Source organism: Kickxella alabastrina (assembly GCF_025024165.1).
Source record: "Kickxella alabastrina strain RSA 675 chromosome Unknown BX661scaffold_1, whole genome shotgun sequence".
In the NCBI taxonomy this organism is placed as follows: domain Eukaryota; kingdom Fungi; phylum Kickxellomycota; class Kickxellomycetes; order Kickxellales; family Kickxellaceae; genus Kickxella; species Kickxella alabastrina.
In genome coordinates this window covers 776,044-789,276 of record NW_026251472.1, presented here as the reverse complement: position 1 = coordinate 789,276, position 13,233 = coordinate 776,044, and the positions used below count along the sequence as shown (strand labels likewise).

The following is a 13,233-nucleotide window of genomic DNA, read 5'->3' as shown; positions in this document are numbered from 1 at the left end:
GCTTGTCTTTTTGAATAAAAATTAGGTTTTGCCGCCGATCAGCACATTGATCTCCTGCATGATGTTCTTGTTGGGAGAGTTGTGCAGTGACTTCCACAGGATAGTAAATGTCGTCACTGGCGTCCGCTCTCCGCGCTCACGGCGCGCCGCCACAGCGCTGGGCTCCATCTCCCATGTGCGGAACCGCAAGGACGACGCAACCAGATCATTCACCTTAACCCTGGTGTGTCTCGAATTGAACCCCAGCAGCCCCGGTGTCTGCAGTACAACCTCTGTATCTCCCGTCACCCCAGCCTTTGCGTTCTTGAGCAAACTGTCAAACCTCGGCAGCCCGCTCTTCGCCCTCTGCACATTTGCCAATGCCTTTGCCCTGTGCAGGGTAATGCGGGTGACAAAGGGCCCGAAGAGCTTGCTCACTGCCAGGGTGGATGCCAGGCTGACGGTGCTGGCGAGCCCCAGAGAGAACACTCCGAGGTCGTTGTCGGATAGTTTCCCTTGTGATTGCGTGACGGCAGTCATGGCTGTCGCTGTGCAGGCAAGTGCGGAGCCGGCTACTGACATGAATTTCAGTAGCCGGACGGCATTTCCTGGAAGTGCCGTGAAAATCACTTGCTCGTTTCCCGATGCTGCTGCTGTTGATGCGTCTGCCTCTGCTGTGCTCGATGTGCTTTTGGTGTGGTTGCGTCGGCGTAGCGTTTGGCGAATGACTGCCGCTGCTTTGCTGGTGTTGGGTCTGAAATGCAGGCGCAAGCTCATTTTCCTGCTATCCTTTTTTGCTGTGGTGTGAATATGGTGGAAATGAAAAGGACTTGCGGAAAGAGAAAAAAAGCTTAAGCCCCGATCAACCTTCAAGATCACCAAGTCGCAAGGAAGAAAAAAAAATAGTCGATTATGCTTATAACCTTTTTTTTCTCTTGGTATTTTTCTTTTCAATATATATATTTTTTTCGTTTTTGCATTTCGTTTATTTCGTTTATTTCGTCTAGCTTTTCATATTTGTATTGAAACATATTCCTTTTTTATTATTTCTTCATAAACCATGGTTCCGGTCGCAAACGTTGGTGCCACATCCGCCACATACAACGATGTTACCCGAGGCAACATCGAGGAGCTCTCTGGGCCTATTCGCCAGCAAATTTCCTCCGCCCGCTTCATCGCCATCGACACCGAGTTCACCGGTCTCTCTATAAGCAATGCCTCATCGGTATTCCGCTTCAACACTTCTGAGTGGGTCACGCGGGCGACAGACATGAACGAGAAATACCGTGCCATGGCCAACGTCGCCAAAACCCACGCTCTGGTATCCATGGGCATATCCACGTATTCCTACGAGAAGGCACCGAGCAGCTACAACGTGCATAATTTTAACTTTACCTTGCAGCAGCAGAATTCGCACCTCATCAATGCCAATTCCATTGGCTTTTTGGCCGAAACCGGATTTGACTTGAATAAGCAGGCCAGGGAGGGTATCAGGTACTTTGCTGCGCCCAATCCCAAGCCTGTGGAGGTCAAGACACTGGCTATTAACAAGGAAGGTGGGTTGATTCGCGAGATATTCTTGGATATCATTAGGGCCCGGAAACCCTTAGTCATTCATAACGGTCTGTTTGATCTCATGTACGTTTACCAGGCGTTTTTTGGCCCGCTGCCCGAGAGCTACGAATCCTTTGTCTACGACCTGTGCGAGATGTTCCCCGGCGGCATCTATGACACAAAGCATATTGTGGAGATGGAAAGCCCCGGTGCAGCCTCCTTTCTGGCCTATGCCTTTCACAAGAGCGAGCGCGTTCAAGATATGCAGAAGGTGCGCGGCGAGGATGCCGTTTGCGCACATCTCAAGGACAGGTTCCCACTTTGCGAGCCCGAGCATGCTGCGGATATTGGTGTACTGCCTATTGTTGAGGGAAGAAAGCCTTATTGCGAGCAGTTTGCTGCTCACGGCCACTGTCGTTATAAGGAGCACTGCCTTAATTCGCACGATATTAACTTTATCCTTGACTGCCAAAGCAAGTCCAAGGCAGAGCCCAAGCAAAGCTCCGACAATTCTGCAGATTCAGTTACAGTTACGGAGAAATCCAGCGGTGTCAAGCGCAAAGCGACCAGCGACCCTGGCGAGCCCGACAAGCATCCGAGCAAGGTCACCAAGGTGGAAGCAGCAGCGACAACACTTGTTGACTCCTCTGTGTCAGTCAAGTCGCCGAGTACAAAGGCCAGCAGCGACTTGCAGTCAACCATGTACCATACAGCGGCATACGACGCATTCATGACCGGGTATATATTTGCCTCCTACCGCAATTTGCTGCAGAAGAAGGTGTCAAAATACAGGAACAAGGTTTATCTGATGGGTCGTCCGGGCCAGCCGCTGCTCATTAAGGCTGGAATCTATGCAACTAGCTCCATCACGTATCGTCAAACGGTGTCGTTGTTTGAGAAGCCAGCCGCCGCTCCTGCTCTGGCTCCTGGCTCTGACACTACTGATGGTACCCATACCGAGGCTGCCACTGAAGAGGCTGAGTCTGACTGCGGCGCCGACAAGAAAAACAACGAGGGCGATGGTCTATACAAAACCCAGACTCGGCCTGCCGAAATTTGATCATTAAATTTTGATTTTCTTTTTTTCCACGCAAATGTTAAATTTTTTGATTAAATTAGTGAAATTTTTTTTACCAGTCAACGCTTTTTTTTTTTGATCTTTTGCTTCCCAAAAAAACTGAAAAAAAGACTGAAAATTTTTTGCGCTTCAAACAAGAAAACAGTGGGACATTTTTTTATTCATTTTGTTTCGAGTCAAAAATAATGAAAAGAAAACATTTAGTCTCTTATTTTCTAGTTTCTGCTTCTTTTCTCCTTGTTTTATTCCACACACCCCTTTTTTATATAAAAAATTTTAATTCATAAAAGGAAAAAAACAATGCTCGTTCTTTACGAAACCGCCGCTGGTTACGCGCTGTTCAAGCTGCTTGATGATAGCAAGCTGTCCAAGGGCGACTCCCTGTACAAGGAGTTCGAGACCCCCGCTGCCGCGCACAAGTCGGTTAAGCTGCAGGCTTTCCACAAGTTTGAGAACACCGTTGATGCTCTGTCCGCGGTTACCGCTCTTGTTGAGGGAAAGATTGCCAAGAACCTGAAGCACTTCCTGACCACCGATGTCAGCGAGAAGGAGTGGAAGAAGGAGAAGCTGGCTGTTGCCGACTCGAAGCTTGCCAGTGCCATCTCCAAGAAGCTCAACATTAACGTTGTTGCCGACTCCTCGGTCAACGAGCTTTATCGTGGTATCCGTAGCCAGATCGATACCCTTTTGACCAGCGTGTCCGCCGCCGATATGGCCGCTATGGAGCTTGGTCTGTCGCACTCGCTGTCGCGCTATAAGCTCAAGTTCTCGCCCGATAAGGTTGACACCATGATTGTCCAGGCTATTTCGCTCTTGGACGATCTTGATAAGGAGCTCAACACATACGCGATGCGCGTCAAGGAGTGGTACGGATGGCACTTCCCCGAGATGGCCAAGATTATCAACGATAACCTGGCCTACTCGCGCGTCATCAAGAAGGCCGGTTTCCGCTCGAACATCAGCGAGACCGATCTTGGAGAGATTCTGCCCGAGGAGCTCGAGGCTGAGGTCAAGGAGGCTGCCGAGATCTCCATGGGTACTGAGATTAGCGACGAGGATCTGCTCAACGTCACTGCGCTCTGCGACCAGGTCATTTCGATCACTGAGTATCGCACCCAGCTGTACGAGTACCTGAAGAACCGCATGTTCGCCATTGCCCCCAACCTCACTGCCCTTGTTGGCGAGCTCGTTGGTGCCCGCCTTATTTCCCACGCCGGTTCCCTGATGACCCTGGCCAAGTACCCCGCCTCGACCATCCAGATCCTGGGTGCTGAGAAGGCCCTTTTCCGCGCCCTCAAGACCAAGCACGACACACCCAAGTACGGTCTCATCTACCACGCCTCACTTGTCGGCCAGGCTGGCCCCAAGTCCAAGGGTAAGATCGCTCGTCTGACTGCCACCAAGACCTCCATTGCCGTCCGTGTCGACGCCCTGGGTGACTCTGACTCCGCCGAGGTCGGTATTGATGGCCGCGTCAAGGTTGAGAACCGCCTGCGCCAGCTCGAGGGCCGGTTTGCCGCCAAGGCCGCCCGCTCTGACCGCGCCAGCGCTCCCAACGCCACTCAGAAGAAGTTCGAGAAGAAGGACGTCTCTTCTTACAACGCCTCGGCTGACGTTGTCATGACCTCCACACCAGTTGTCGCCAAGTCGAGCGAGAAGAAGCGCAAGGAGAAGGCCGACTCTGATGATGAGTCTGATGCTGAGCCTGAGAAGAAGTCCAAGAAGGAGAAGAAGGAGAAGAGCGACAAGAAGGAGAAGAAGTCTAAGAAGGAGGCCAAGGTTGAGGAGGTTGAGGAGGTCAAGGAGGAGAAGAAGGAGAAGAAGGAGAAGAAGAAGGAGAAGACCGACAAGAAGGAGAAGACCGACAAGAAGGAGAAGACCGACAAGAAGGAGAAGAAGGACAAGAAGAAGAAGGATTAAACTTGCTATTTTTCTTGCGTTTTCACTTATAGTCAATATTACTTTAAAATTTCAATGAAAAAAGAAACCATCCATATCTCACATGTTTTCCTGTTACAATTTAATAATTGTTTGCTTGTTTATTTATTTTCGATAAGTCAAAAATGGAACAATGATTGCACAATAGACAAGTGCAACTTGTCTGTCTGCCAGCCCGTGCCCGCTCTCGCATGTTCACATATGTATATACTTGTATGCTCAGCTGCGCAGCCCGTCCGCCTTGTTCGGGATGATGGCCAGATCCAGGGCCTTGAACTCGACCATAGCCAGTGAGTCGAACATGACATCGAACACGATAAGCGCCCACTCAAAGAACGCATACGTAGTATATGCGCCAGGAACCTTGTGAACCTTGTGGTTGATGAAAAAGTAGATCATCGGCGGAATGGACCCAAAGAATAGCGCGCTCACCCACCTGCGCCTAGTCTTATTCAAAGCCAAAGCCCGAGCGCTATGAGTGAACATTGACTTGTCGCACGATTTGACCAATAGGATCATGTACGGCACAGTCAGGAGCATGTACAAGATCATCATGATGTCGTGCACATCGTGGTCATCGCCAGACGTCACGTAGACCCAGCCACCGCATGTCCATGTGCGCAGGAAGCCGACCCAGAAGAGCGCCTTGGCCTTTCTGGGCACTGCGCGCGCTAGGAGGACGTACCAGAAGACATGGAGGAGCAGGCGTGAGGGGCTGGTAAGTGCGATGAAAATTTGGAAGAAGCTCCGGCCTTGGTAGCGATCGCCTATGGTCGCCGAGACCGAAGGGAACCATTCTTGCGGGTAGCCGTAGTGCTCGTTCTTGACGATTTTGAAGTAGTAAAGATTCCACCCGATCACCAGTGCTCCGAGAAAGGCGGCTACAATGAAGATGAGCAAATTGATCGATGCTGATGTCACCGTTTAGCAAACATGAAAGTTGTGCTTCGCATAAACAGCGCTCATTTTGCAAAAAAAAGTACTTACTCGATGCGAACACTGTGTGGAGGAAGGGGATCCACCATCCGGTAACCTAAGTGCGACAAATAAAATCGTGGATTGTAGTATCGAGAATATGTTAGCTTTCTTGTGCTGCTCGTATAAACACGGCACACCGCGCTGTCCCGGTTTCAATCGACTGCGTACCCTTTGAACTGTAGCAACGCCTGCCATGCTGAATAAATGTATCAATAAAATAGGTGAGGAATATAAAAATAAAGCTGAAAATCTTTGAAATAAAAAAGCAAAGAGAAAAGATTGTTTTAACTTTGGTTTGATGCGCTTCATCCATCTTTTCGTATCACAGACATCCCCTCTCCCCCTTTTTGCGCCGATTCAAACACGCGTTGGCCACGCAGAAACGCAGTGGCTGTTGTCGCACAATTCCACATTGGGTGTGCGGAGAAACAATCAAAATGCTTAAAAAAAAGGGGAAGGTAAAATATGCAGGTGCATCCCGCATATCACGTGCGTTAATCCCAAAGCTGCTCGATTGTGGCGATCAGCAGCGGCCCGATAGACGTCAGTTTGGTGTGGTGGCGCTTCGCGCTCCACTAAAAGTTTTTTAAAACATAACGATCTCACGATTATGTCAGTGTAGGGCCAGAAGGAATTTTATTCCCTCGCAATGGCTTCTTACGTGTTACAATCGTGGGAAAGAAATGCGGCAACCAGCTCCCTGCGCTTGTTTCCCTTCGTTTTGGAGGTCTTGCGCTGGGGAGCCTGCCGAAGCTCCTCAGAGTAGGACGGCTTCTTTTACTTTATCGTGTTGTCGTCCTTAGTGTTGGAACTAACATCTATCATCATATAAAATCAAGCAAATCCAAAAATGAATCAACTAATCATTCATCGTTTAGCGGACGCAGCTTCTGTTCGGCAACTGCAAAATCCATGTTTCAAACTGTAAAAATGCATTTTTAGTCTGGTGGAATGATCGGTATTACTGTCTGTCTTTTATGTGGAGGACTTTATTTCATCATCATTGGATATTTTGTTTGCAGTAAACGCCGTTATAAAATTAACTACAATTGCAATATACAATATAAAATGTATGCAGGCGGCATGTCGAGCGCATACCCTTTCTTTCGTCATCCAGCAGTCATATCCAATTAGAAAGTTGCCCTGTGCGCGCAAGTGCGAGTACAATATTGCAACAATTGAATTTATAGTAAACGTACCCCATCCTGCATATAGAGTTACCAACGAATGTTTGGAGATTTTTTTTTTTGCGAACATGCATGGAGAAAAAAGAACATCCCCGCAATTCTACCCAGAACAGCTTGTATGGTAAGCTGAGCTTATATTTAGCCCAAACCTTACACCATTAGACTGTTTTTTGAAAGCAGTAACTCTCGTTATTGTTATATCCTGTATTTGTTTTATTGCGCCTCCTGTACAGTTAACAATTAGTACTAGTATCGCGAGAATGCATACGAATAGGCTACCATTTCTAAAAGAAAAAGATACACCGCTTATATGATGCACACTGCCGCGCTCTCATTATCAGAAAATATTTGCAGATATCCAATCTCACTTTTTTAAAACACACTTGACTTTTAAATAGAATGTCTTCGAGTGGACGCAGGTTTGATGTCCGGCGGATACGAATGTCGCGGCTGCGCATGGTGCAAGCAGCGGTTCTACTAATTGTCGTTCTGATGAGCTGTAAGTTCTAAGCATGTATACAGGCCGATTCAGCTGCAAATATACATGTTGGGACTGACATTTGACTCATTCGAGTATTGGTTTTAATGATATTTTTACCTATACATTTGCATTTCTAGGGGGGAAGCGCATGGGGTCGTCTCTTTTGTCGCCGTTGAAGAGCACACTTAAACACGAGCTTGAGATAGATAACACGCAATGGGCGTCTGTTATCTCGATGGTCTGGGTGGTTGGTACAGTATCTCCATTTGTAGCCGGGCTTCTCATAGACACAATGGGCGAGCCCCTGGCTGGTGCCTTGGCCATAACGCTGATTTTGCTCGGGAACGGCGTGTGTGCAATTGGAGTGGGCTCCAAAAAGCTCAGCATATTCCTCATTGGCCGCGCAATATACAGCACGGGCGGCGGAGCTGTGCTTCTGGTCGGCGAGGTTATCATGTTCAAATGGTTTAAGGGCCGGCAGCTGCCATTGGCGTTTGGTTTTGCAGCGACGATTAGTGGCCTGATGTCGTTTTCAGGCCCAGCCGCTGTCACTGCCATACTGAGCAAGAATGGCAACATTACAATTCCATTTTGGCTTGCGACGGGTCTCTCGGCATTTGGTCTTTTGTGCTTCGGCGCATATGCTCTCATCCACTACTCGCATTACTCGCGCGACGTCGACATGGTGAATTCAGAGGAGGAGCCCAGCAATTGTATAGGTCACAGCTCGGCAGAAATTGCGGGCAAGAGCAAGGAGGACATTGTTTCTGACAAGGACTCGGCAATTGTGTTCCCTGAGAAGCATCCATCTGCCACAACACCTTTTGTGTCCTTGCCGGGACTGTCAGTTGATGCAGTTGGCGGGCCATTCAAGCGCGGTTGGATGAAAACCCGGCGCCTGATCGACGGTCTGGCTGCACTCCCCGGACCATACTGGCAAGTACTTTTGTGCATCAGCGTCCAGGGCACGCTGTTTATCCCGCTTCATGAAGTCGTTCCAGAGATGATGGAGACCGAGTGGGGGTACACGCGTGTCGAGTCGAGCAGGCTGTTTGTGTACTTGCACATCATCCCAATCGTGCTTCATTTTTCTATCGGTATATTCATCAACCGCATTGGCCGTCGGCTTAATATGTTCCTAGCCGGTTCTCTCATGGTATTCCTGGCATCAATGTTTATCACGTTTGTGCGCAAGGTGCCCATCATGGTCTCCCTCATCATGATGAATTTCAGCGGCTCAATGGTTCCGGCGTCAATTTTTTCACTGATGAATTTGGTCATCGACAACCACGAGGTTGCTGGAGCCGCCCTTGGCCTGATCCGTTCCGCAGAGTTTGCCAGCGTCACGATTATGGAGATGCTCAATGGAATCCTGCAAGACTCTGACCATAACCGATACGACACAGTGCTTCTTAGCTTGGCTGCGTTTGCTGGCATCCTGCTCGCTGTTGCCATTTCCGTGCTCGCGATTGACTACAAGTTTAACGGCGGTCGCCTGAATTCAAAGGATCCATATGTGACCACCAGCGCTGAAGAATCGAGGAGTTCGGGGTTTAAAGACACAGGGCGCAATTCCGACAGAAAAAAGCTTGCTGTCAGTAAATGCCCCAACAACACCGCCGATAGCGCTGTCGACACAGACAGCGATTCGGACACCCAAAAACGTGTTGGCCACCCAGCGCAGGTGGCTGTCAAAATTCCTCGCCGGAGATATTTGTATCTGGTATTTATAGGCATTTTGTTGGTCACTGCTTGGGGTCTGTTTATTTTGTCCTTGACACGAGTCAAGTCATAGTTGTAATCATTATAATAGTTGTAATATTATTACAAAAATTGCAAAACAATACTACAATTTGGGCTGTCATGTTGATTGATTAGTTCATTCTGCGCGGATAGTACCTAAAATCAATTGGGCTTGAGCAGCTGTTTGCCACAGGTATGTCGCTGTATGGCGGGGTGCTAGTCATGGCAAAATCTCCGTATGGCAGAAGGTTTCTTTGCAAAAGGTTGTTTGGGTACGCTGATATTGGAATGTAAGCGCGCGACTGGTTGAACCGGCGAATTTCGTTTATGCTGTCGTTTCCAGCGGCCAGAGAGGACATGCTGTGCATAGATAGATACGGAGGCGGCATCTCTAACTGTGGTGCATACTCGGGCAGTGTGTCAAAGCTTTGTGCGCTCACCTCATTAGGTAATCCGTAGTTCTGCTGGTGCTGGTGGTGGTAAGACAGTAGCGGCGGGTAAAGAAGCGAGGAGCGCGTGTTTACTTCATTCCGGCTGCCTCTAAGGTCGTCGACCGTGATGTCGCCTACGCACCTGTTGTAGGGCAGGTCCTGAGAAGCAAAAAAACTGCTGTTAAACCCAGACAGTGCATCCAGCGAATAGTCTCTGATGTTACATTCTGAATTCGAGGGATTTGTGGCATACGCGTCCTGCCTTTCAAATAGAAGACTGACGTCCAGATCCATGCTGTTGCTGCTGGACAGCGGGGTAGGCTGCAGCTCAGAATTTTCGTTCAAACAATCAGATATTGATCCGAGAAGCAAAGAACTGCAAAAGTCTGTTTGATGTAAGAAGCGGATGTTTGTCGTGTCGTTGGCCACCGGTGATGTCCCGCAATCACTGACATGCTCCCCAAACATCACATATTCGCGGTCAGCAGATGCGGGCGGTGTGGGGTGCACGCTCCGAGCTTGCCGTGACAGCCAGGTATGCGATCCAAATGGTGAATCGGAAAAATGCGCGTGGTTTTGCCCAGCGGAAGACGCAGTGTCCTGTATGTTTGATACATGGCCATAGGATCTGCATCGCTGTCTGAACGCATTGTGGCAAGGAGGGCCCTCACTTGTGGGGCCTATGCGTATCGGCAATTGGTGGTCGTGCTGTGAGAAATTGCTTTCGACATTATCCCTGCTCACGCTCATTCTTCTGCCAGTTACCTCGCTTTCACGTCTGATGCCGCTGCCCACATCTGCGTCCTCTTCGTCATCCGCGAGTGCCTGGTGCAACTGAGGGTGCGCATCTGGTGAACTATTGTTTCTTGCGGCGTGCTCTGCGCCATCGAGTCGGATGCGGTTGATGTTTGCAGATGCCAGAAACTCCCTCTCGGAAAACGCAATCCCTATATATATCATTATTGTTAAGCAACCATTTTAAACACAAATTAGAATTCGACGGCAATGTGCCAAGTCAAACATGTGGTCACATGATGGCAAAACATTCCGCCAATTTATTCCGGCAATTGCAAATATCGTCGCGCTTGTCAGTTGGTGGCGGCACATTTGTGTCTGAAATATACGAGCCAATACCCACGGTCATCGCTGTATCTACTACATGACATGAGTGCAAAAGATGGCAGCCTGAGTGCGTCATATTACCTGTTGTGCCGTTGGAAACTACCGCCTTGCCTTTGTTGAATATTCCCAGACGCTTTTGCTTTTTCGCGCCCAATATCTGCGGATGGGCATGGATAGTAGTCAAGTTTGCTCCCCCGCTGTCCTTCGGACGTACGTTATATGTGACCGGGTGTTCGCCATAATTTGCCGTGCTTGGGTTGCGAAGGCTCTTGCGCAGTGTTTGCTTCCCTCTTTGCCCCTGCACATTAGATTCTCGTGCGAGCTCTGGCACAGCAACTCTCGACGGGCCAGCGCCATTCTTGGAAAGAGATTCGGAAGGTCCTGGCGTCACAGAAATTTTGTCCTGAGACATTGTCGTGTGGTCCTCCAGGTACCTGCTTAAAAGTCCGAGCTTAGTCTGGAAAATATATGAAACCGACGATGCACGACGATCACCTCGCTCAGATGCATGCTCAGAGACAGCTTCACCTTCCCGCTGTGCTTGCATTCCATTGCGTTGATCGGCCGGCCCTTCTTTCGCCTTTGCCTTTGCCTTGGCCGTGGGTGACATGTATTCCAGGCGTGTGATAAGCAGTGCGGCTGCGTGCTTTTCAGGAAGCTCGATATAATGACAATAAAAAATGTGTTTGTGCGTGAGAGAAAGCGAGCGAACGAGTAAATGAAAAGCGTATATCAACAATAAATGTACAAATGAATATTAGATTTTGATGAACCGCACAAGAAACAAGGGAATAACAAAAAGCGAAAGTGAGAGAGTAAATTAAAAAAGAAAGAGAAAAAAGTAGCGCTCCAATGTATTATAATAATGTCCGAAAGCCTCTTTAATTACGTACCCGCGAGAGCAACAAATTACAAGCCAATAGATGCATCATGTCTGTTCGTGCAAGAATAGGGGCCAGTTTTGCCATTCAACAAATACTCCCTCCACGTGCAAAGCAATTGAATTGTTGCAAGAAAAACTTCTCAAATAAACAATAAAGAATTAAACTAGAAAAATAGATGCGAGTAGCCAAGCGCAACAGGGCGTATGCGCCTTGTGACCTGCAGGCTATTGTCACCAATTTCACTTATTCATCAAGTTTGAATTCGATTTATATATATTTCACTGTGTATCTGGCATCTTCGTTTTCTTTCAGGACGGCCGATTTTTAAGGATACGGAAATTCGGGGAGAAAGATGCGGGGCACATGAGCAAAGCACATACAGCATGCTGGTACTCGCTTCTTTTGATTAAACAAAGGAGGCTGCCAAGCTGCCTACTTCTGCAAAATGAGCAGCGTTTTGTCAATGCTGGGAGCACCAGATTTTCCTTCTTTTCTGGATAGGATATTCAGACAAGAACCAATGAACGGATTTGGTATGCCACGCGGCCAAAATTGTTTCCGGAATATATTAAAGAAAAACAAAAGAAAGCAATTGCTACTCCACCTTGACAACGACCTTGCCAAAGTTTTTCCCTGCGTACAGGTCCACTAGCGCTTGAGGCGCACTTTCAAGGCCAGATCTCTCGTCAACCTTGAACGTTATTTTTTCCTGTTCGACCAATTGGGACATTTCCTGGAAAAATTCAATTTCATCCTGGGTCCCAGAATGCAGCGAGTAAAGCACACCTTTCATGGTGACCTCCTTGGTGATCAGCGCGTCAAGGTTCTTGACGCCTTCAGTCAGCGACTTGTCAGCCCCAAATGAAGACATCGAGCCGCACAGGATCACTCGCGCATACGCATTGAGGTTGAGAATGGCTGCGTCAAGGATGCTTCCACCAACAGAATCAAAGTAAATGTCGATGCCCTGGGGAATTACCTGCCTGATGGCGGCGTCCAGATTGTCACAAGCTTTGTAGTTAATGACTGCGTCAGCGCCAATGCTCTTGACAAAGGCAGTCTTTTCGTCAGATCCAGCAAGACCAATGACGTGCAGGCCGTGGATCTTGGCTAGCTGCACGACTATTTGGCCGACTGCGCCCGACGCAGCCGATACCAGAACCGTCTCTCTGGCCTTGGCCTTGCCGATGGTAATTATGCCCAAATATGCCGTAAACGCAGGCATTCCAAGCATGCCAAGGTAGCTCAAAAGGGGCACATCCTCTTTTTGAGGAAGCTTAATAAGGCTGTAATCTGCAACCACAGAAAACGACTGCCACGGCATAGTCATACTGCGAACATGATCACCAGTCTTGAACAGCACGCTTCTTGAAGCAATTACAGTCCCTACGCCGATGGAGGCCATGGGCTCGCCTAGCGGATGCTGCTCAGACGGAGAGTTAAAACCGGAGGAACCCTCGGGCGCCGAGATGTAAATGCGCAGGTGTGGGTCAACCGAGAGGGCGAATGTTTTTACAAGCACCTGGCCTTCAGACAGGGAATCAACACTGTGTACGGGCTGGCTCCTGTCAATGCTAAAACATGACGTAGAGTTGACACCCTTGGAGGCGTACTCGCGCAAAATAATACGAGTGTTAATGCCGGAGTTGCTTGGTTCCATGTTAATTGCAGCTAATAAATTCTGAGTAAAATGCAAAAGTATGTTATTTAATTGATCGTGAATAAAATATTCGCCACTATTATTTTTTGAGAAACCTCGCGAATGTCCTTTTGTTCTAGTTTTATACCTGCAAGTTATACAAACTAGCAATTAGCAGCGATAAAATGCAATTTTAAGCGTGTTTTGTTTGGAGGTACG

At 48.5% G+C, this 13,233-nt stretch overlaps 7 protein-coding genes across 7 annotated transcripts; 3 read left to right on the top strand and 4 right to left on the bottom strand.

Moving 5' to 3' along the window:
• Nucleotides 1–3: 3 nt before the first annotated feature.
• On the bottom strand, nucleotides 4–888 carry BX661DRAFT_175384 (uncharacterized protein). Its single transcript, XM_051534056.1, has one exon. The coding sequence runs from the start codon at nucleotides 754–756 to the stop codon at nucleotides 22–24; it is 735 nt and encodes a 244-aa protein (XP_051395103.1). The 5' UTR covers nucleotides 757–888; the 3' UTR covers nucleotides 4–21.
• Nucleotides 889–904: 16 nt separating this feature from the next.
• BX661DRAFT_175383 (CAF1 family ribonuclease-domain-containing protein) lies at nucleotides 905–2,696 on the top strand. Its single transcript, XM_051534055.1, has one exon. It carries the CDS (start codon nucleotides 1,040–1,042, stop codon nucleotides 2,591–2,593), a length of 1,554 nt encoding a protein of 517 aa, XP_051395102.1. The 5' UTR covers nucleotides 905–1,039; the 3' UTR covers nucleotides 2,594–2,696.
• A 94-nt stretch (nucleotides 2,697–2,790) lies between these two features.
• Nucleotides 2,791–4,614, top strand: BX661DRAFT_3455 (uncharacterized protein). Its single transcript, XM_051539095.1, has 2 exons — nucleotides 2,791–4,274; nucleotides 4,346–4,614. Exons 1-2 carry the CDS (start codon nucleotides 2,912–2,914, stop codon nucleotides 4,375–4,377), a joined length of 1,395 nt encoding a protein of 464 aa, XP_051395101.1. The 5' UTR covers nucleotides 2,791–2,911; the 3' UTR covers nucleotides 4,378–4,614.
• Nucleotides 4,615–4,624: 10 nt separating this feature from the next.
• BX661DRAFT_175381 (Frag1/DRAM/Sfk1) lies at nucleotides 4,625–5,786 on the bottom strand. Its single transcript, XM_051534054.1, has 3 exons — nucleotides 5,696–5,786; nucleotides 5,537–5,582; nucleotides 4,625–5,430 (listed from the first exon to the last, which is right to left on the bottom strand). The coding sequence occupies exons 1-3, from the start codon at nucleotides 5,720–5,722 to the stop codon at nucleotides 4,769–4,771; spliced, it is 735 nt and encodes a 244-aa protein (XP_051395100.1). The 5' UTR covers nucleotides 5,723–5,786; the 3' UTR covers nucleotides 4,625–4,768.
• Nucleotides 5,787–7,367: 1,581 nt separating this feature from the next.
• Nucleotides 7,368–8,669, top strand: BX661DRAFT_129509 (major facilitator superfamily domain-containing protein; the record flags this gene model as incomplete). Its single annotated transcript, XM_051532531.1, has 2 exons — nucleotides 7,368–7,871; nucleotides 8,070–8,669. Coding segments are annotated over 2 exons (1,104 nt in total), but the record flags the coding sequence as incomplete, so codon positions are not given.
• Nucleotides 8,670–8,993: 324 nt separating this feature from the next.
• BX661DRAFT_175374 (uncharacterized protein) lies at nucleotides 8,994–11,329 on the bottom strand. The gene is made up of 2 exons (XM_051534053.1): nucleotides 10,573–11,329; nucleotides 8,994–10,316 (listed from the first exon to the last, which is right to left on the bottom strand). The coding sequence occupies exons 1-2, from the start codon at nucleotides 11,099–11,101 to the stop codon at nucleotides 9,070–9,072; spliced, it is 1,776 nt and encodes a 591-aa protein (XP_051395098.1). The 5' UTR covers nucleotides 11,102–11,329; the 3' UTR covers nucleotides 8,994–9,069.
• Nucleotides 11,330–11,970: 641 nt separating this feature from the next.
• BX661DRAFT_158946 (uncharacterized protein) lies at nucleotides 11,971–13,152 on the bottom strand (the record flags this gene model as incomplete). Its single annotated transcript, XM_051533291.1, has 1 exon — nucleotides 11,971–13,152. The coding sequence occupies exon 1, from the start codon at nucleotides 13,033–13,035 to the stop codon at nucleotides 11,971–11,973; it is 1,065 nt and encodes a 354-aa protein (XP_051395097.1). The 5' UTR covers nucleotides 13,036–13,152.
• Nucleotides 13,153–13,233: the final 81 nt, after the last annotated feature.

What these genes read in the sequence shown, in the direction of transcription:
- BX661DRAFT_175384 (XM_051534056.1), bottom strand. Translation starts at nt 756, where the DNA reads ATGAGCTTGCGCCTGCATTTCAGACCCAACACCAGCAAAGCAGCGGCA.
- BX661DRAFT_175383 (XM_051534055.1), top strand. Translation starts at nt 1,040, where the DNA reads ATGGTTCCGGTCGCAAACGTTGGTGCCACATCCGCCACATACAACGAT.
- BX661DRAFT_3455 (XM_051539095.1), top strand. Translation starts at nt 2,912, where the DNA reads ATGCTCGTTCTTTACGAAACCGCCGCTGGTTACGCGCTGTTCAAGCTG. An exon ending in CAAGTCGAGCGAGAAGAAGC is followed by an intron (nt 4,275 to 4,345) that starts GCAAGGAGAAGG and finishes AAGGAGAAGAAG; the next exon opens with GAGAAGAGCGACAAGAAGGA.
- BX661DRAFT_175381 (XM_051534054.1), bottom strand. Translation starts at nt 5,722, where the DNA reads ATGGCAGGCGTTGCTACAGTTCAAAGG. An exon ending in GCGTTGCTACAGTTCAAAGG is followed by an intron (nt 5,583 to 5,695) that starts GTACGCAGTCGA and finishes TGTCGCACTTAG; the next exon opens with GTTACCGGATGGTGGATCCC. An exon ending in CCACACAGTGTTCGCATCGA is followed by an intron (nt 5,431 to 5,536) that starts GTAAGTACTTTT and finishes TCTTCATTGTAG; the next exon opens with CCGCCTTTCTCGGAGCACTG.
- BX661DRAFT_175374 (XM_051534053.1), bottom strand. Translation starts at nt 11,101, where the DNA reads ATGTCACCCACGGCCAAGGCAAAGGCAAAGGCGAAAGAAGGGCCGGCC. An exon ending in AGTTTCCAACGGCACAACAG is followed by an intron (nt 10,317 to 10,572) that starts GTAATATGACGC and finishes TGATATATATAG; the next exon opens with GGATTGCGTTTTCCGAGAGG.